A 21,388-nucleotide genomic window follows, 5' to 3' on the forward strand; every position below is an offset into this window, starting at 1 on the left:
GGGGCCTCATGGAAATTCACATTTTGACTTGAGCACACGATCTGGACCAATATTTTTGTGCGGTGCTGAGGAGTGTAATATTGTTAGAGGTACCTTGTGCCATGAGCTACTTCATTATCAGAGAGTAGTGAATGGAGCTGAAAGCTGTAAAATTTCAGGAAACACCCATACCTGATGTTATGATGGAGGGAACATCACTGATGTAGCAGTTGAACATAGTTGACACATATACTGCAGAGTATCCCAAGCTGATCAAGGCTCACGAGTTGTGCCTTCAAAAAGGTACGGGTGTGTTCTTTATGTCTCTATTAGCTGCACAGATTTCATTTTACTGATGTTCAGCTCATATATTTGGCACACAGCTATTGTCATAGATTATAGTCCTGATCTCTAAGAGACCCAGACACACTCCTTTCAGTGTTACAGAATGATAACATGCTGGATGCCTTAAAATGAATGAATCCTGGCATCTGCCAAGGAAGCGAATATCTACTTACATGGATGTGGTGCCGTTTGGCTTGGTTCAGTGGTAGCACTCTTCCCTCTGACTCAGGAGATTGTGAGTGCAATTCCTATGCCAGGATTTAAGTATATATTCTAAGATGACACCTATGTGCATTACTGAGGGAGTGCTACATCGTCAGTGGACCCAGTGTGTGGATGAGATGTTAAACTGATGCCCCATGTACCCTGGCATGGCATTTCTAGTGGGTGGCTGGCATCTGCTTCGAGTGCTGTCTGCAGAACCTCCATTAACCCAACTTTTCTACACTCAGCACCAAGATACAGGAGAATTCTCAATGTGTAACCCTGTTAATGAGAGTGGAGGGGAAAAATGGCAACCCCACAGCAAACAGCATAACAGCAAATGGGTAAGCAGTTGTCGACAGCAAAATAAATTATTGAAATTGTATGTGGAGTAAGGTATCAGTTTTTCTCTAGTGTCTAACCCTGGATGGCCATCTTGTGCAGCCGAGAGTATCAGCAGACATAACTGAAGCATTAATAGCCATTTCCACTTCATTTGAATATATCCGACACAAAATGGGTGGGTGCTTCTAGCGCCCACTGGAATTATAAGAAAATAAAATTGGACATGGATGCAGTGCAATGATCCCTATCCCATTCTCTTCCATTGCCCACTCCATAACTACCCAAAATTTGGGTCACAAGCAATGTTGCCTCTAAGCTGCATGGCCATGCAGCAATACTAAAGTTCCCACATAGGCCATGCACAAGTCGACCCCTTTAAATTACCTGTTGTGCGTGACTGCGTAAAAAGTTTGAAGGGCTCTTGCACTTAAGCAAATTGCCCGTGCATTACAAAAGTGAAATAAAGGTTACACTGGTTACAAGCTGAGGAAAATCTAGGCCAAGGTGTGAAAGGTAATCAGAAAAATAAATCATGGATTTCAAGCCACAATCCCAACAACTATTTTGTCCCACCTTGCCCCCTGCCTGATTTGGGGCTTCCCAAAAGGTAGCAGCCCTAAACACATATCTGAGACAACTTATTAAAATAATGTGCTCCACATTACTCTGATTAACAGATGTTGCTTAATTTATAGTGGTTTTGGTTATCATGTAAAAAAAAAGACTTAATTCAAATGTCTTATGTTCCAATAATCTGAAGCCAGAACTCAAAGAAAAGGAAAGGTTTCTTTCAGTAATTAAACTGAGAACCAATGTGATTGGAAAATAAACCATGTTAAATGGGCCTTTTTGATTTTACACTCCAGGTTATATTATATTTGAATACGCTTGTAAATAGATAAAGTATTAAAAAAAATAGATTGTTTCCTACATAAGAACCACCTTCACAATGTGATTAGAGAATCACACTGGAATGATGTGCATCCATTACTTACTGGACAGGAAGTGTTGGGATGTAGGGCCAAAATCCCTATGGGCCTCATGTAATTGCTTCAAGCGTTCATCTATGGACACCTGAGGAGAAGAAAGAGAAGGAATTATTAACATGGCTGAAAGGATGTAGCCAAATATTATCTTTATCTTTTGTAAAACATTTCTGCATTAACCAGTTTTTCAAGGAGTTAAAACGTGAATATCGTGGTGTATCAATCTTCATTTCTTATGACCCATGATTTTCATCTAATTTTATTCCCTTTAAACTAAAAACCTGGACAAACTCCATGACAAGTAATTATAAAAATGATTACTGGGAATGTAACTAATTTCTGCTTTAACCCTACTGGGATTTTTCTTCCTTTCCCCTTCCAATTTTCTTTTATTATGATATGAAAGAATATAAATGTATTTTTAGCAGTATCAGCATGAGGACTTAGTACCTGCTTCTGGTTACAACGACACAATCCCATGCCTATAATGACAATTTCAATTTATATTTTGGCTCTTCAAGGATAGGGATGTGTGTGAAGGGAAATAGAACGCTTTTCATCTTTTTTTTTTTTTACACAGTGTTATGGCACAGCCAATGGTGAATGCTGAGCTGCTCAAATCCCAAAGGGAAACTTGAAACAACTACTACAACTGTTTTGTATATATTTTGAGGTGCGTGCCTTGAATTCAGTAGTAATAAGACCACCGAGTCTTACAGGTTTCTTACAAAATTAAATTAAATCTTTATTAATATAAGAAATGATTTTAAGCACACACATAAGTCTACAAATTATGACTACTGATAACTTCTAAATCCCCTAATTAATCTAAGTCCCAGTTGCACTTTTGTTAAGGCAACAGTAAGACACATAGGGCAGAATTTTCTGTATGCCGGGCAGGCTGGTCGGGAGCGGGCACGCAAGGAGCCGATTGCCGCCTGTGATCGGCTCCGCACCTTCATTTTACGCGGGTGAGCCAATTAAGGCCCACCCAGCGTGATTCGCGGCTCCCGAGGACAGTGAGAGGGGGCAGGCGGTGGCAGGACTGCAATGACCGATGGGTCCAATGGTGACCTGGTGGCCTGTTTAAAGAGCGCGTAGGCAGCCTTCCAAAGGCTGGCAACGATGGCCAGCAGAAGGGCTGCCAAGGGCACTGCTGGAGAGCAGGCCAGGCAGGAGGGCAGGTCGTTGGGACACTGTGCACCTCGCTTCTCAGGTGAGTGCATTGCTGCCCTCGTCAAGGAAGTGGCAGCACGGCGTGAAATCCTCGTGGCGAGGGACGGGAGGAGGAGGCCCCCCCCGCCACATGATGAAACATGCCTGGGAGGAGGTGGCAGAAAGGGCCAGCGCACACGATGTGGTGTGACGCACCTGGGTTCAGTGCTGCAAGCACTTCAACAACCTGTTGCGATCGGGAAAGGTGAGTAGCGTGTTGGCATGGGCCACTTAGCACAGCAGGTAGGTTGGCCTCCCTGGCCCGCATCCCCATCCCCCTACTCTGAATGTAGAATAATTCACGGCATGTGGCCTTCGCTGGGTGTGCCAGCATTTATTGCCCATGCCTAGTTCACCCTGAGAGGATGGTGCTGAGCTGGGTTCTGTATCCACTGCATGTGATACACTTACACCCACAGTGCTGTTTTGGGGGCGACCTCAAGGATCTGTACCTTGGCACAGCGCTGGAACGCCAAAACATTTCCAACTCAGGCTGCTGAATGATTAGGAGGGGAACTTCCAGGTGGCGGGGCACCCATCCATCTGCTGCCCTTGGCATTCGACATGGTTGTGCTTCCTTGCTTTGGAAGGGCATACAGTGTGGGTGGCAAATGTGATGGAGGCAGCATCTGGGCAAGGGGGTCAGCCCTGGCTTCTTGGTGTGAGTGTACGGCTGCTCCAGGGTCACGGTTCACATGAGCCCTGCAATGTTTCACTCAGGTGGGGGTGGCAGGGATGCAATGGCATTCCAGGTACAGGGCGGAGTAATCAATGCTCCTCTCTCCTTTTCAGGAGACGACCACACACAATAACTCTGAGCGGATGCGGACTGGCGGAGGCCAGGCACAGTTGGCGATTCTCATCAGATACGAGCAGAAGGCTCTTGAGCTGGAGAGGTGCCATGCGCCCAGATAAACTGGTAGCAGTGAGGCTGGGGTGCCAGGGGAAGGTAAGAGTGTCGTGCACTGAGGTTACAATGTCTGCCCTTGCAACCATTCCACTGTTGACTGTTTAGTAAATTCAGCCTCCAACATGGGTTTCCCATTGATTATGGAAAGAGGAACGCATCCTGATCCAGGGGCCAGGCATGCACATTAACAATGTCTCGACTTCAACTAATCAAATGGCCTTGCTCTTCCTTTCAGCCTCACTGGAGCAGGCCCAGAATGAGGAGGCAGAGGGCCCGCCATTAACACCTGAGGGCCCTAACAAGCACCAGCATCACACCATCTCAGCCAGGCAGGCACTAGTGCAGATACTAACAGCTTGGTGGGGATTAGATCATCGGCTAGTGTCCTGGGTCACAGTGGTGAGGGCAATTCACACTCACCTGAGGTGCAGGCGGAGACAGAATGCCCATGGTACCGGCAATCGAAGGGCTGCAGGGGACCAGGAACATGCCCAGTCAGTGGCTGATGATGTGCCTCTGGAGTCGTACCTGAGACAGCAGATGCAGGAAGTCCAGCAGGGTGTGTGGGAGGATCTGGAGGAGATAAATGAGGCAATGTGGCCATGGTCTCTGTGATGGAGGAGACCATGTGCAGCATCAGCAATGCATTGACCCTCATGGCTGAGTGCAATGATTCCTCCATGGAGAGAGTGGCGACTCTCATGGAGAGGCTCCTCATGAGAACAATCAGGGCTTCCTGGAGATGCATTCAGACATGCAAGCCCTCGCAGTGGCATTGAACTCAGCTGGTCAGTGTCAGTGTGGGAGATGGATTGGGCACTCAGTATCCCAGCTCGGTGACCATCCATCAATGGTGAGCAGGGAGGTCCAAAGCGACCTCACATCCGTGCAGCAGCTGCCTGTCATCTCTGCGGGCTCCTCTCAGGGCACTCTGGATGCGGCCAGCAGCTCCTCCACCAGTGACCGTGGGATCTGATGAGGTTGCGGCGACTAGGGAGATGCCGGCCGTGCCACTGGCCGCTTCCTCCCAGGCGGGGCCATCATAGGCTCCACGGGCCAGAGGACACCCTCCAAGGTCATCAAGGCCAACAGGACAGCAGAGTGAGCAGGCTGTCTCCAATGCCAGTGCCAGCGAAGGGGGAGTACCTAGAAGTAGCACCCGAAAACCTAAGTGTAAGGCACCTTAGGCACACCACGGGCTTCTCACTGGTGGTTTTCTGTTGCCCCGGTATTAGTTGATTATAATTCGGTGTGCAGCTGTGAATGAAGTTTCTTTTCTGTTTTGTTTTGTGAAATCATTAAATGCTTTAGTTTTGAACAAGGCTCAGGGTGTTCCCTTACTTCTGCAGGTGTACAAGAACCCATGATGTTATGAGTGACTTATTTATTGACAGCTTTGTTGACAAGACACATAGTTAATGTTCCTGACCAAGCCGATGTTGCTGTCAGGTATCGAGTATGGAGCCTGCAGCCCTGGCGTGTGTTGGAGGTCCACCTGTGGTGGGCTAGCTGAAAGTTTGTTGGATTAAAGCCTCCAGGGTGTCCTGCCTCCCTGGAGGTTGCCCAGGTCAGCGTCTATCCCCTCAACGTTCTCCTGAGTGTGCTCATCCTCAGACTCACTACTGGACTCATTGTGTGCAGCCAGAGCATCTGCATCTATATCTTCCTCCAGTGCGTCCCCCCTTTCCAGTGCCAGATAGTGGAAAGCGCAGCATGCAACCAGTATCAGTGACACACGATCTGGGGGGTATTGCAGGGTGCCCCCTGAACGGTCCAGGCAACGGAAGTGAATCTTGAGAAGACTGATGCTTCTCTCCACCACAGCCCTTGTGGAGGCTTGGCACCTATTGTAGCGCTGCTCAGCCTCTGTTCTTTGATGGCGGAGAGGTGTCATGAGCCACCTTTTGAGGGGAAAGTCCTTGTCACCCAGCAGCCATCCATCCAGCTGGGCTGGAGCACTGAAGAGCCCCGGCACCTGGGAGTGCCTGAGGATGTAGGCATCATGAGAGCTGCCTGGGTACCTTGCACAGACTTGTAGAATCAGCATCCTGTGGTCACACACTATCTGCACGTTCGTGGGGTGGAATCGCTTCCTGTTGACAAAGGCTCCCGGCTCACCTGCTGGTGCCTTGATGGCCACATGTGTGCAATCGATTGCACCCTGCATGCGGGGGAACCCAGCAATCGCTGCAAAGCCTCTGGCTCGTTGCGCCCGGCTGGCCTCGTCCGAGCGGTAGTGAATAAAAGTCAATGCACACCTGAACAGAGCGTCTGTCACCAGCTTGACATAACTGCGGACAGCTGACTGGGAAACTCCCCTTCTGACCCTTGGAAAGAACCAGAGGCATAGAATTTGAGGGCAGCCATGACCTTCAACACTACTGGCACGGGGTGCCCACCCCCACAGTGGCACTGATATCAGGGCCTATCATTTGACAAATGGAGGTCACTGTCTCCCTCGAGGGACGGACCCTCCTTCGGCATTGCATCTCAGACATATTGAGGTAGCTGCTTCGCTGTCTATAAATCCTGGCAGCAGGAGAGTGGCATCTTCTGTGGCCCCTTCCACCTTGGACTTCCTGTTGGCCCTGCGCCTCTTGTGCCTGCGCCTGTCATCCCAAAAGTGGCTCCACCTGGAGGCTGAATATGGACACCTGGCCTCCTCCCCTTCTGGCCCTCTCTTCCTCCTCAGTGGAGGTGCCTCCAGTGGAGAGCACAACTCCCATTCCCAGGCTAAGGGAAACTAGCAAGGTCCCAAGAATGATGTTTACTCCAGAGTCCTGACCGGAAGCCTGTTATTCCTGTACAAGCAGCTGTGAAGAGATTTGAAGCTCTCCTGTTCACACAAGTAGGAGTAAGTTTAAAAATTAAATGTCTAACAAATACCACTCGGCCCTCTTATCCCGCCCGTGGACGAGATTGTTAAAAATGTGGCCTACCCACCTGCCCGTTGTGCCCGTGCGATGCTCTGAAGATCACACAGGTTCCGAAAAATCTCCATCTATTAATGCCTCAAGGGCCTTAAGTGGCCTGTTAATTAATGGCGGGCATGCATTGGAGCTCCTAGCGAGCCCGCCCACTGAAATATGACATCAGGACACAGGCCCGACGTCACCACGCGTCAGTGTGTCGGGCCCGCCCCCGCACACCAACGTCAAAATTCTGGCCGTAGATTTTAAAAGACCCAGGCAAAGAAACATGATACCCTGAACAATCCAATTCAAAGTGAGTTTTCTTAATTTCGATTCGTTGTAGACAGCAGCTTGAGGCGTAGATGCTGAAGGCTTTTCACAATTGTTAGATCTTAAAATACCTCCCCTTACACACAACCTTTGCTCCTTTATACATATTTTCCCCTTTGAATGCAAATTCCCATTGTTTCAGTATGTCTTCGGATTTTACCTCCCTGATAATGAAAATCTCTCATAATACTAATTTTACCAGTAATCTTTGGAAAAAATAAACACACCGGCCTGAATTTTACCTTTGGCGGGCGCACAGGCGGGGCCGGGGAGTGGTCAGGAAATGGATCGCCAGCTGCAATTGGCCCCCGACCGCGATTTCATGCTGGCTGGCCAATTAACGGCCGGCCAGTGTGAAATGCGCGCTGAGAAGCTCAGTGCTGCCAGGGTGGAGGTGGGCGATGACATTTCCGCAGGTGTGGAAATCCTCTCTGGCCACAGGAGAGGTGCCAGAGGACTAGAGACAGCAAATGTGGTACCGTTATTCAAAAAGGATAGTAGGGATAAATTAGGTAATTACAGGCCAGTGGGTCTAACATCAGTGGTAGGGAAACTATTGGAAAAAATTCTGAGGGACAGGATTAATCTCCACTTGGAGAGGCAGGATTAATCAGGGATAGTCAGCATGGCTTTGTCAGGGGGAGATCATGTCTAACAAATGTGATTGATGTTTTCTAGGAGGTGACTAGTTGTGTAGATGAGGATAATGCAGCTGATGTAGTCAGTAAGGCTTTTGACAAGGTTCCTCATGGGAGAATGGTCAAGAAGGAAAGAGCCCATGGGATCCAGGGCAAATTGGATCCAAAACTGGTTTCATGGCAGGAGGCAGAGGGAGATGGTCGAGGGTTGTTTTTATGATTGGAAGCCTGTGATGAGTGGTGTACCGCAGGGATCGGTGCTGGGACCCTTGCTGTTTGTAGCGTACATTAATGATTTGGACGTGAATATAGGAGTTATGATCAGTGAGTTCGCAGATGACACAAAAATTGGTGGTGTTGTAACTAATGAGGAGGAAAGCCTTAGATTACAGGACAATATAGATGGGCTAATAAGATGGGCAGAGCAGTGGCAATTGGAACTTAATCCTGAGAAGTGTGAGGTGATGCATTTTGGGAGGACTAACACAGCAAGAGAATACACAATGAATAGTAGGACCTTAGGAAGTACAGAGGATCAGAGGGACCTTGGTGTACATGTCCATAGATCCCTGAAGGTAGCAGCACAGGTAGATAAGGTTAAGAAGGCATATGGGATACTTGCCTTTATTAGCTGAGGCATAGAATATAAGAGCAGGGAGGTTATGTTGGAGCTGTGTAAAATGCTAATTAGGCCACAGCTGGAGCACTGTGCGCAGTTCTGGTCACCACACTATAGGAAGGATGTGATTGCACTGGAGAGGGTGCAGAGGAGATTCGCCAGGATGTTGCCTGGGCTGGAGCATTTCAGCTATGAAGAGAAACTGGATAGGCTAGGGTTGTTTTCCTTAGAGCAGAGATGGCTGAGGGGGACCTGATAGAGGTATACAAAATTATGAGGGGCATAGATAGGAAGAAACATTTCCCCTTAGCGGAAGTGTCAATAACCAGGGGGCATAGATTAAGGTAAGGGGCAGGAGGTTTAGAGGGGATTTGAGGAAACATTTTTTCACCCAGAGGGTGTTCGGAATCAGGAACACACTGCCTGAGGACGTGAGAGGCAGGAACCCTCACAACATTTAAGAAGTATTTAGATGAGCACTTAAAATGCCATAGCATACAGGGCTATGGGCCAAGTGCTGGAAAATGGGATTAGAATAGATAGGTGCTTGATGGCCAGCACAGACACGATGGGCAGAAAGGCCTGTTTCTGTGCCGTATGACTCTATGACTCCCTGAAGGCAGACAGCTGCTCAGGTAGCTGCAGACCTGAAAATGCGGCAAATAAAGGTTTTAAAAGCCACAAAAAAATGTCCATGCATCACAATCAATCACCTGAAAATATAGCTGATAAAAATGCTGTCCACAGATATTTATTTTTATTTTATTTCATAACGGAAATTTCATCCTGCCCTTGGATGAGGTTTGATGAAAAATGCAAAGGCCGCCTGGCCAATTTGCCCATCTGCAAGCCGTAAGGTTGGACGGGCCACGAAAAATTGGAGGCAATTGCGCCGTTAATGGACTTAATTGCCCTCTTAATTGTCAGCGGGCGTGCTTCTGACTTTTACACGTGCCCATCGAGCAAAATATCGCGCGAGTGCACGATGACATCAGGATGCTCGCCCAATATCTTCTCGCGCAATTTTATGCCCGATGGGGTCGGGCACGCGCCTGCCTGCAGAACGTTAAATTCCACCCACTGTTTCTGAGCTTCACTTGGTGAGCTGACACATTTCAACCCCCCCACCCAGCCTTTGAAAACAATCTAGGCCGGTTTATTTAAAAATGCAAATGTTCCCTTTACCTCTATGTCCACCTATTTAACATTTCAAACCTAGGTTATCTTCTAATGCATCAAAGCCTTCAGACCAGCTGCTTTTATTTCAATTAAATCATACACACAGGCATAGACACAGGCCCCACTATTACTCTACTTATCAATAAATTCCAGTAACATTGTGGCAGTTATTGTATCTTCCTGACACACAGGGCAGGATTTTTACCTCATCAGGCGGGCGGGCCTGGGAGTGGCCACGAAACCAACTGCTGCCCGCAATCGGGCCCTGATTGTGATTTCATGCTGGCTGGCCAATTAATGCTGTGGGTGAACTGCTCAGTGCTGCCTGAGGAGGAGGGGGACGCGGGAGGGCAAGGCCGAGGGCGGAGGTCAGTGCAGGCACTGGGGAGTGCGCAATGAAAGCTCCCTGAAGGGAGAGAGCTGCCTCAGGGAACCGAAGATTTCTAACATTCTTAAAAATAAAGATTTTAAAATTAAGGTAAACATGACCCCTCATGTGACTCTGTCACATGAGCAGGAACACGTTAAAAATGAGATTTTAAAATTTTTATTTTGTTTTCAATTAACATTGGAAACCTCATCCCACCTGTGGAAGAGGTTTCCTCAAAAATCCAAAGGCTGCTTGGCCTTTTCGCCTACCCGCCAACTGTTAAGGTTGGAAAGGCAGGGAAAAATTCACTTTAATTAATTTATTAATGGGCTTAACAGCCCTGTTAATTGTCGGTGGGCGTGTACCCACGCACTGAGCTGAAAATCCGGCCCACAGTTATATGGGAAGCACAGCACATTCTACACAGCCTCAGTCTTAGAAGAGTGCCTGTCCATGGACCCCAACCAATTTCTCCATTTCCTACAACCAGACTACCTTTTAGTTTTTCTAAATGAGTTTGCCAAGTTAATGCCAAATTAGGGACAGCTTTGTGCTGCATTGAGCTTTATGCCAGCTGAAATAAACTTGCACTCCATCAGTCTACACCAGCTTCAAATCCAGTTCCAGAATGAAAGATGAGTGTACTGACCCAAACTACTTGAATTGCTAATTTTTTTTTGTAAACGAGATTGACAGAGTGCCAAAGAGCAGCGGAGCCTGGAGCCAGTGTTATAACAAATGGTTAAATTATTTTGGTGTTCCATCATTAACTAAGATAGTTACAGATACTGTACGGAATAGAATGGAAAGTAGTTCCAGTCCCACCTGACACATTGAATTAAATGATCAAATTAAGACCCTTGTGAGTGACATAAATTGCCAGCAGTTTTAAGAAATAGTGTTAGTATTTTATATAGGGCAGAATTTTTCATATGGTGGGCGGGCTTGGCAGGAGCGGGGCCGATCGCTGCTCGCGATTGGCTCCGCGCCGCCATTTTACGCGGGCGGGCCAATTAAGGCCCACCCAGTGTAAGATGCGACCGGTAGCACTCAGCACTATCTGTGCGGGCGGGGGGAGGAAGGAGAGTCGGGGCCAGCGAAAGAGCTCTTCAATCTCCCTGAGGCACTAAGCTGCCTCAGGGAGATTGAATCAATGTTAAATTATTCAATAAAAGGTTTAAAAATTTTTATATTTATGAAATTTTAAAAATTTATTTATTAAAAGCTTTAGGAAACCATGGATGAGGTTTCCTAGAAAATGCGAAGGCCGCTTGGGCTTTTCACCTGCCCGCCAACATTAAAATTACAATAATTGCTTTGTTAATGGCCTTAACAGGCTGTTTACATTTCAGCGGGAACGCAGCTGACTCCAGCGCATGTCCACTGAATGAAATATCGCGGGACTGCGCGATGACGTCGGGACGCATGCCCATCATCGTGCGTCATTTTACGCGTCGGCGTGTTGGGCCCGGCCCCGCACACTGACTGAAAAATTCTGCCCATAGTTACATTGTTAGAACAGAGAGAGGGATAGTGATGCTGTACAATATTAGTAACAAATGTTAACACCTGTTCCTTTTATCGCTATTTTAATGAAGGTGGGAACCTGTTTATTTCATATCAATAATATTTTGCATCTGGTATGTGCAGTATAACACCACTGACTTCATAGAAATCATCAGTTGTTGGGAGTTAGTTGAGTCCATCACCAGGGGTGGCTTGGCAACATCATTGACTGAGTTGGTTGAATCTTCAGAATGGTTGCAGAACAGGAGGAGGCCATTTGGCCCATTGAGTCTGTGCTAGCTCTCTGCAAGAGTGATCTTCTAGTCGCACTCCCTTGCCCTTTCCTCTTGAAAGGCATAGCTGTCAGCCTGATCTTGCAGCAGGTGGTGAGGGTACCAACCTGAGGAAATAACTTACTTGACCGCAACCTCACCAATCTACCTGATTGACTGGTTTATGGAATCAATGATAGGGGTTAGCAATGCACAGTCCTTATGGAACTAAGTTCCATTTTCACACCGAGGACACCTTCCACAACGTCACATAGAATTACCAGCATGCTAAGCAGGGTAGATTAAGAACTGATCTAGCAGCTCAAAATTGGGCAACTATGTGGGCCATCAGCAGCAGAATGCTATTCCACCACACTCATGGCCTGGCATATCTCTCACTCCTCTATCATCATCAAGTGGATGATTAACCCTGGTTCAATCAAGAGTGTAGAAGAGTGTGCCATTTGTAGCACAAGCCATACCTCAAAATCAGGTGCCAACCTGGTGAAGTTATATATGCATGCTAAACAGCAGCAGCTATAGACAAAGTTCAAAAATTCCACAACTATTGGAACCTTTACTTGAACAGCTTGATGGTCTTATCTATGAGAGCCATGGATCTGGAGTGACTCATTGTATGCATGCGCAGCCTGTGGCCAGGTTCCTGACAGGAGTCATGAGCCAAAGTGTTCAGTGGATATATCTGGTCCCCAAACAGCAAGCCTGACATTGGACAGTCTGGATGAAAGAGAGGGGTTATTGAGGACTGGCATAGAATAAAGCATCATAAATAATGCTGGGATACAAGACACAATCTTGTGTAACTCAATGTTTATGGCCCATAAAGGAGTTGCACATTTAAGGAATAGAATCCCTTCCTGGTTTGGTAGAGAGTTTTGTCTTGTGCAGGAGCGCAGAGGGCTAATGTACATGTAATGAAGAATCCACTGCATCTCATGAAAACAAATAATGCTTGCAAGTCTGACCGCTCTCTCCTCCTGCATTGTAGCCTCCATTGGGAAGATGATGACTTCCTGGGAGCAAGAACAACCTGCCTCTGTGACCTCTTCAACTACATTGTGCACAGCAAAACTGTGACATGTTACTGTTGTCACCCACTGGATGTTGGAAGAAGCCCGAAACATAAAAAGTCCAGGACCACAGTGACCTTCAGAATCACATGCAGTGCTACGTTTATGCTAATACTGGGCCACAACCATCTTCAGCTGTGACCTTCACCAATGACCTTCCCTTCACCATTAGGTCAGACATGGGGATTTCCCTGATGATTGCAGCATTCAATCCCATTCATAACTCCTCAAGCACTGAAGCAGTCAGTGCCTGCATGCAGTAATACCTGATCAACATTTAGGCTTAGCCTAATAAGTGGCAGGCAACATTTGTACCACACAAGTGCCAGGCAATGACCATCTCCAACAGGAGCAAAATTACAACCTCCTCTTGACATTCCCATCATTGGGTGTTACCAATAACCAGAAACTTAACTGGACCAGCTATTTAAGTACCGTGGCTACAAAAACAGGTTAGAGGCTGGGTATTCTGTAATGGATACCTCACCTCCTACCTCCCCAAAGCCTGTCCACCATCTACATGGCACAAATCAGGTGCATGATGGAATACTCTTGTCATGCCTATGCAATTATACCTGTGGCTTTAGGGAAAAATGGACACTACTTTTTAAAAGCAGAATGGAAAATGGACAATTGACTTTGAAACAAAATGGAGTCAGGAGATCAGGTGACTTTTTCTCCCTATGCGTCTGCCAAATATACATGAAACTGCTCAAGGCTGGAAATCAGCCTGCTTGCTGGTTAGGATGGTAAAATGTAAATGATGTTTTGGGACATTCCCTTGAAAAGACTAAAAATGCAACAGATCTCTCCTGTGGATTTAACAGTGCTATATAACTACAGGAACTAATGCACAATAATCCCACAGATTTAGTGGCTGCACAATGAAATTCCACAGAATGGGTTTGAGGAAAAACATTCTACCACAAGGAGATGCAAATGGCCAAGATTCAAACCCCATTATGTGTCAATGCTCATATCATCAGAGAACATTTGTGTGGATAATTGGAAAACTGATACTATGGTCACTTGATAGAAACCAATTTGTGATAAGAAACACTTAAGACATCTTTGGAGACCAGCCCCATTGTCAGTAGTCTGAGAAACAAGGAGATCACCCAGGGAAGAGATCCCACTCAGCAAAGGAAGAACCCTGCCTAGAATCCACCAACAGCCAGAGAAGTGGGGATGGCCATTTACCTACCGATTTGAACAACCAAGCCAGATCTTCACTACAGAGTTTCAACTGGAGCAAAGCCAGAGACCGGCTGTTGCAAGGAGTAAGCCACTCTGAATTTGTCACCGTATACTTCCAAATTCCATTTACTCAGTGAACCAAAAGAGAATCATCAGGCCAGCAATGTTTCCAGCTTCCATCTCGAAAGACTAAGTGTATGGTGCCTATTATATAATCAACTTTTCTTGTGTGTGTGTCTTGTGTGCATGTGTGAGTGGGTGCTGTTGCAAATACATTTGGTTGTTGAGAAATAAACACTTATTCTTCCTTTTTAAATTTGCGGGAAAACCTGTCTTGTGTCTGTTATTAAGAGTTACAGCACTGAAGGGGTTTAAACACTTCTCCTTTAAAACACAGTCATGAGGTGGAAGAAAAAGAGTGAACTGTCCTAACATCTGTCTGTAACATTCCACTTGCCTGGATGAGTGCAGCTCCAACAACAGTCAAGAAATTCAACACCATTCAGGACAAAGCAGCCTATCTACCACTTTCAACATTCACTCCTTCCATCACTGACATACAGTAGCAGCAGTGTGTACCATTTATAATATGCACTGTTCCTTCAACAGCACCTTCCAAACCTGTGACCTCTACCACCTAGAAAAACAAGGGCAATAAGAACATGGGAACATAAATATCCTGGAACTCCCTCCCTCACAGCACAAGAACTGCAGTGGTTCAAGAAGGTGGCTCACCACCAACTTCTCAGGGCAATTCAGGATGAGGAGTAGCATGGGGAGCTTTGCCAGCAATGTCCACAACCCTCGAATGAATATTTTAAAAATCCTGATTGAGCAGGCGGCAGATGTTGGTCACTCTCTCCCTGGAGAATTGAAGCCACCTAATGCACTGTGAAATCAGGTTCCTGTGGACCCTCATGGTGTAAAGCCTCCTCCACCCTTCCTTCCTTTACACTATTTTAGCAGCTGTCTGTTGTCGTTGCCCTTGATGCCACAGCCCCAAAATCAGCATAACACACTCTAATAGCCCATCAAGTCTAAACATAGACTTAATTTAATGGAGATGAGCATCCCTTTAAATATCACTGCTGTAGTATGCTTTCCAACTGTTAAGGCAATGACTTATGACTGAGGTTAAGACCAGGGAATCACGCAATTCCCCACACAAATTTAGCAAGCCTGTCCTATTTCAGGTGCAAGATGCTCATATTAGTATTTAAATTCATGATGTGCACATTACGGCCATCCACCAGGGCTGGCTAAAAAACTCCCAGAAATAATTTAACACAGGCCCCAATGCACTTGCAAACTGGACATGGGGCTGTCGCCCTGTTAAATTCGACTCAGAACATATGCAACCACGTGGAATTTAGATCCCAGGGAATCAGATGATCTGCTAAAGAAAGAGTGATTTGCATTTATATAGTGCGGATGTCCCAAAGCACTTTACAGCCAATGAAGTACTTTCAAATTGTAGTCTCTGTAGGAAACATAGCACCATAAGACCATAAGGCATAGGAGCAGAAATTAGGCCATTCGGCCCATTGAGTCTGTTCCACCATTCAATCATGGCTGATAAGTTCCTCAACCCCATTCTCCCACCTTCTCCCCATAATCTTTGATCCCCTTACCAATCAAGAACCTATCTATCTTGGTCTTAAATACATTCAATGACCAGGCCTCCACAGCCTTCTGTGGCAATGAATTCCATAGATTCACCACTCTCTGGCTAAAGAAGTTTCTCCTCATCTCTGTTCTAAAAGATCTTCCCTTTACTCTGAAGCTATGTCCTTGGGTCCTAGTCTCTCCTACTAATGGAAACATCTTCCCCACGTCCACTCAATCCAGGCCTTTCAGTATTCTAAGTTTCAATCAGATCCCCCCTCATCCTTCTAAACTCCATCGAGTATAGACCCAGAGTCCTCAAACGTTCCTCATATGTTAAGCCTTTCATTACTGGGATCGTTCTCGTGAACCTCCTCTGGACCCTCTCCAGGGTCAGCACATCCTTCCTGAGATATGGGGCCCAAAATTGCTCACAATATTCTAAATGTGGTCTGTCCAGAGCCTTATAAAGCAATCAGTAGCACATCCCTGCTTTTATATTCTAGTCCTCTCGAAATACATGCCAACATTGCATTTGCCTAACTACCCACTCAACCTGCAAGTTAACCTTAAGAGAATCCTGGACTTGGACTCCCAAGTCCCTTTGCACTCCAGATTTCTGAATTCTCTCCCCATTTAGAAAATAGTCTATGCCTCTATTCTTCCTACCAAAGTGCATGACCTCACACTTCCCCACGTTGTATTCCATCTGCCACTTCTTTGCCCATTCTCCTAACCTGTCCAAATCCTTCTGCAGCCTCCCCGCCTCCTCAATACTACCTGTCCCTCCACCTATCTTTGCATCATCTGCAAACTTAGCCAGAATGCCCTCAGTTCCTTCATCTAGATCATTCATGTATAAAGTGAAAAGTTGTGGTCCCAACACTGACCCCTGCGGAACTCCACTAGTCACCGGCCACCATCCTGAGAAGGACTCCCTTATCCCCACTCTCTGCCTCCTGCCAGACAGCCAATCTTCTATCCATGCTGGTACCTTGCCTCTAACACCATGGGCTCTTATCTTACTGAGCAGCCTCCTGTGCGGCACCTTGTCAAAGGCCTTCTGGAAGTCCAAGTAGATAACATCCATTGGCTCTCCTTTTGTCTAACCTACTCGTTACCTCCTCAAAGAATTCTAACAGATTTTTCAGGCATGACCTCCCCTTGATGAAACCATGCTAACTTTGCCCTATTTTACCATGCACTTCCAAGTATTCTGAAATCTCATCCTTAATAATGGACTCTAAAATCTTACCAACGACCGAGGTCAGGCTAATCGGCCTGTAATTTCCCGTCTTTTGCCTCACTCCCTTCTTAAACAGGGGGTTACATTAGCTATTTTCCAGTCCTCTGGGACCCTCCCTGACTCCAGTGATTCCTGAAAGATCACCACTAACACCTCCACTATCTCTTCAGCTATCTCCTTCAGAACTCTGGGGTGTAATCCATCTGGTCCAGGTGATTTATCCACCTTCAGACCTTTCAGTTTTCCTAGCACCTTCTCCTTGGTAATGGCCACCATACTCACCTCTGCCCCCCCGACTCTCTTGAACTTTGGGGATGTTACTCGTGTCTTCCACCGTGAAGACTGACGCAAAGTGCCTATTCAGTTCCTCCTCCGTTTCTTTGTTTCCCACTACTACTTTTCCAGCGTCATTTTCCAGTGGCCCAATGTCCACTTTTGCCTCTCTCTTACCCTTTATATATCTAAAAAATACTCTTGCAATCTTCTTTTATATTACTGGCTAGTTTACCCTCATATTTAATCTTCTCCCTCCTTATTTCTTTTTTAGTTGTCCTCTGTTGGTCTTTGTTTTAGTTGTCCTCTAATTGTCACCAATTTGCACACAACAAGCTCCCACAAACAGCAATGTGATAATGACCAGGTAATCTGTTTCTGTATTGTTGATTGAGGGACAAATATTGACCAGTACACTAGGAATAACTTTACTGCTTTTTTTGAAATAGTCATGGGATCTTTTATGTTCACCCAAGAGGTTTAACATCACATCAGAGAGATAGCAACTCCAACAGTGCAGTACTCCCTCAGTACTGCACTGGAATTTCAGCTTTGATTTTTGTGCTTAAGTCCTGGAGTGGAACTTAAAACCACAACCTTATGACTCAGTGGTAAGAGTGCTACCAATTGAGCCACAACTGACACTGAGAAAATGCTGTCAGAATGCAATTTTAGGAGTAAATAGGAATGAGTATTGATTGACTGATTATTTTGGTCAGGTCATGTTTTTGAACAACAGAAACATCAATTTATAATGTGACAGGGACTTCTCAAAAATTACAGAACTTTAGTTGCCTTATAACTTACTCCCTTATCATTCCAACACAGCACAGTTTGTTGAAGATAACTTATATTGTATCAAAATGTTGCAACAAAATGCAGTACTTGTTTAAGGATTGAAATGCCCATGATCGGGCCACTTCAATCACCACTGAATCTTTGCCATAAACATCGGCTCTGATCAAGATTTCCTTTGGAAACCTACACAACTATTTCAATCATTTGAAAATACTTTCTTTTCCTGCTGACTTCCAGCTGCTGAAACAACATAAAGCTTTTCCATACAGATCAATACAGAATGTGATTTGATCTTCTTCCCTTTCTTTCTTAGCAAAGCAACTTCAAACAGACTCGAGTCTCCTATCCAAAAGATAATTACCGAATTAAATTACAAGTAGATTACTATTGATGTAGTTAATAAAAAGCAGGAAGAATTTGGCTTTTTATTAACTTACAAAACACCATATACTTGACATGTCACATTATCCTTGATGTACTCAATAAGGTACAAGGCTGAAATTTAAATAAATTATCTTCAACAAACATGCTGGAAGACTTGTCACAACAAAGGATCAAAGATCTTTCCAATTGTTTATAAATTATATTTTAATATTCTTGAAAAATATTGAGTGTGATATTTGTTTAATGGCTGCTTCGTTGCAGAGTTCTCACTCTCTACTTTACCTTTAATTTGCAGAAAAGTACTTGAGAGGAGTTCTCTGAGAATATTGATGCCAGGGCTTTATAATTTAAACAGATTTCTCCAGTTACTTGACAGAATGCGTACTGTTTATTCCAGCAGATTTTATCAAAGATCTGTCACAGAAGGAGTCAGCTCCAGGAAACTGCTGAAGCTGAACAGCACTGTGAACTAACATTCGAGGATATTCAATTCTCACTGGTGGACTGAATGCTACAGTGAATGATGTTTCAGCACTCATGTGTGCTCAAACCCAACCCAAGATGATGAGGGAGAAAGTTTTCTCTCTGACTGCTGTAAGCAATTTGGCCCCTGTGTAAAATGAGTTTGAGCTCTTGTGAAAGGAGCTTCCGGTGAATGTGAATCTATAGCATAGAACTCCCCAGAATCAGGGGACTCATTTAGAGATGGATGACCAATGTACAAAATGGGAAATTCACACTGATGCTGTATTGCCGAAGTTGAGACAAAGTTGTTGGATCAAAGCAACGGAAGCTTTATTCTGTATCTGGCTACATCTGGTTTCTTTGATTCTGACCTGTAGGTCTTTTAGTTCTAATTCCAGCACTTGGGTAACAGACGTGCCCATATTCTTCATATCTGACCCATCAAACGATCTGGAGTAAACCTATTTTGATTTGTAGCATGAGCTCCCAGCAGAGAATGTGTCTGCTGCTGGGAATTCTCACTGTCAGCTTGACAGGAGGGTACTTTACTGTCCTACATAAAGGGCTGCAGGAGTATGAGAATGGAAATTAAGCCATGATTAGCTCTGGTTGGAGTAATTCGAAGAAATGCAGTGGAGTGTTGTGGGATAGAAAAGTACCACTGAAACTAAAAGGAAGAATCCACAAGATAGTTCTGAGACCGGCCTTGTTATACAGTGCAGCAACATCGAGAAGAGAGGAACAATGACCGAATACTAATGAAATGTGGATACTGAGATAGATGTGTGGAGTGATGAGGAAGGACAGGGTCAGGAACAAGTACATCAATGGGTCAGTGAAGATTATGGAAGCATCGGTGAAAATAACCAAGAGGAGACTGAAATGGTATGAGCATCTGATGCAGAGAGGACATGTGGTGAGGTGAATGATAGAGATGGGACTGCCAGGGAGAAGCAAAGGAAGGCCTAAGACCAGATGGAAGGACGACATGGCAAGCAACTTAAATGCAGTGGGATTGGAAGTGGAATGGATGACTGACAGGAAGACGTGGAGATGGGTGATCAGACAGCATTGTGGCAATCCCATGTAAAATGGGAGAAACTAAAAGAAGAAGAAAGGAACAGACGTAAAGGGCTACAGCTGCCATTTAAAGAGTAGTCAAAAACAAAGGGCAAAGTTTTTTGACTGGCAAGAGCCACTGAATGTCAAAAAGTAGAGGTCTTAAGTCTTAGGTTGAGTGAGCTGGTGTTAACATATTTTGCCCACTATAAGCAATGTCTGGATAAACCAGAATAGATTTAGTCTCTTCATTTCAATTTTAGAGTCAACATATTTTCAACAGGTGTTTTTTATTTGATATATTATGGTATTAAGGATTAAATGACAGCCTATGAACTCAGGGCCAGTTTCAATTGTGCAATTCTTTCTTCCTCTCTCTACCCATTCAAGGCTCCATTTTGAGGCCTTTGATGAGCCCAATTATCTAAAAGACAAAGGGCTGATTTCACAAATACAGAGTACAAATTTATTGAAGAATTTAATGAACTGCCCAAAACAGCCAGCATGCTTAATATGCCAAACGTGGAATCTTTGTAATTGGCTCAAGTGGTAATGGAAATGAAGCACAATATTTGACCGACATAGGTAGTTGTGCATGATAAGTGTTTTCAGTGTAAATTGTTGGGCGAGTACTTAATGAAGCAATCTGGATGACAACAAAATTACAGAGGCAGGAAAAGATAAGTGGCTGAGTGACAGAGGACCTGTTTGGCTGGATGATGAAGTGGAGGAACTACTCTATGAGCTGGGTGCAAGAAAGTTTGCCCTGTTTGGCACTCCTGCGCACCATTCTAAAGAAGCCAGCAGTGCGATGTACCTGGCAGGAGGTAAACGCTTTGTGTAACATCTCTAGGACTGCAGCACAAATGCAGAAGAAAATAGCACACCGTAAGGAAGATGCTTAGTAACACTACTCAACAGTGGCAGATACTAAGTAGTTGGCCCCAAGTCCATGCTCTTAACCTGTTACACATGTATTGCTGGCCCACAGAGAACTCTCAGACATACTTCTAGCTCTTTTAAGACTTACCATTCAAACTCATCATGTAGCAACTTGCAAATTAAACCATACACACACCAAACCATTTTAACATAACCTAACTGCATAATGCACAAACTGATTTCTTTTTCTCTCCCTAGCTACTGGCATTGGGGTACATTTAGTACTGGACTGAGATCACAGAACTCAGCATTATCGAGGAAATGGGTGCACTGTTTATGATGACTGGATAAAAAAATTATCTTCACAGCCCCACAAATATTTACTACTCTAAGTGCTGAGCTGGGCTGGGAGATGGTTTAACTGATGTTACTTGGACACATGCCTGTCTATTATAGGCTATACCACCTATGTTCACACACATGCATTTTCAGCAAGCAGATAAGATAAAGATCAGATTTAGGAACCCTTGCAGAATTCCCCCCCACCCCCCTCCTTTTTAGGGCACTGAGACCATTCA

The 21,388-nt window shown here is 45.2% G+C and overlaps 1 protein-coding gene across 6 annotated transcripts in view; it reads right to left on the minus strand.

Annotated features, from left to right (window-relative positions):
• Nucleotides 1-21,388, minus strand: part of dmd (dystrophin) — a 1,945,510-nt gene that overhangs the window by 150,744 nt on the left and 1,773,378 nt on the right. For all 6 annotated transcript variants that reach the window (XM_078559857.1, XM_078559853.1, XM_078559852.1 and 3 more), the window contains exon 60: nt 1,869-1,947. In XM_078559857.1, the coding sequence (XP_078415983.1) occupies nt 1,869-1,947 (79 nt within the window). The remainder of the gene's footprint in view (nt 1-1,868; nt 1,948-21,388) is intronic.

This window comes from Cetorhinus maximus, chromosome 16, assembly GCF_964194155.1.
Source record: "Cetorhinus maximus chromosome 16, sCetMax3.hap1.1, whole genome shotgun sequence".
NCBI classification, from domain to species: domain Eukaryota; kingdom Metazoa; phylum Chordata; class Chondrichthyes; order Lamniformes; family Cetorhinidae; genus Cetorhinus; species Cetorhinus maximus.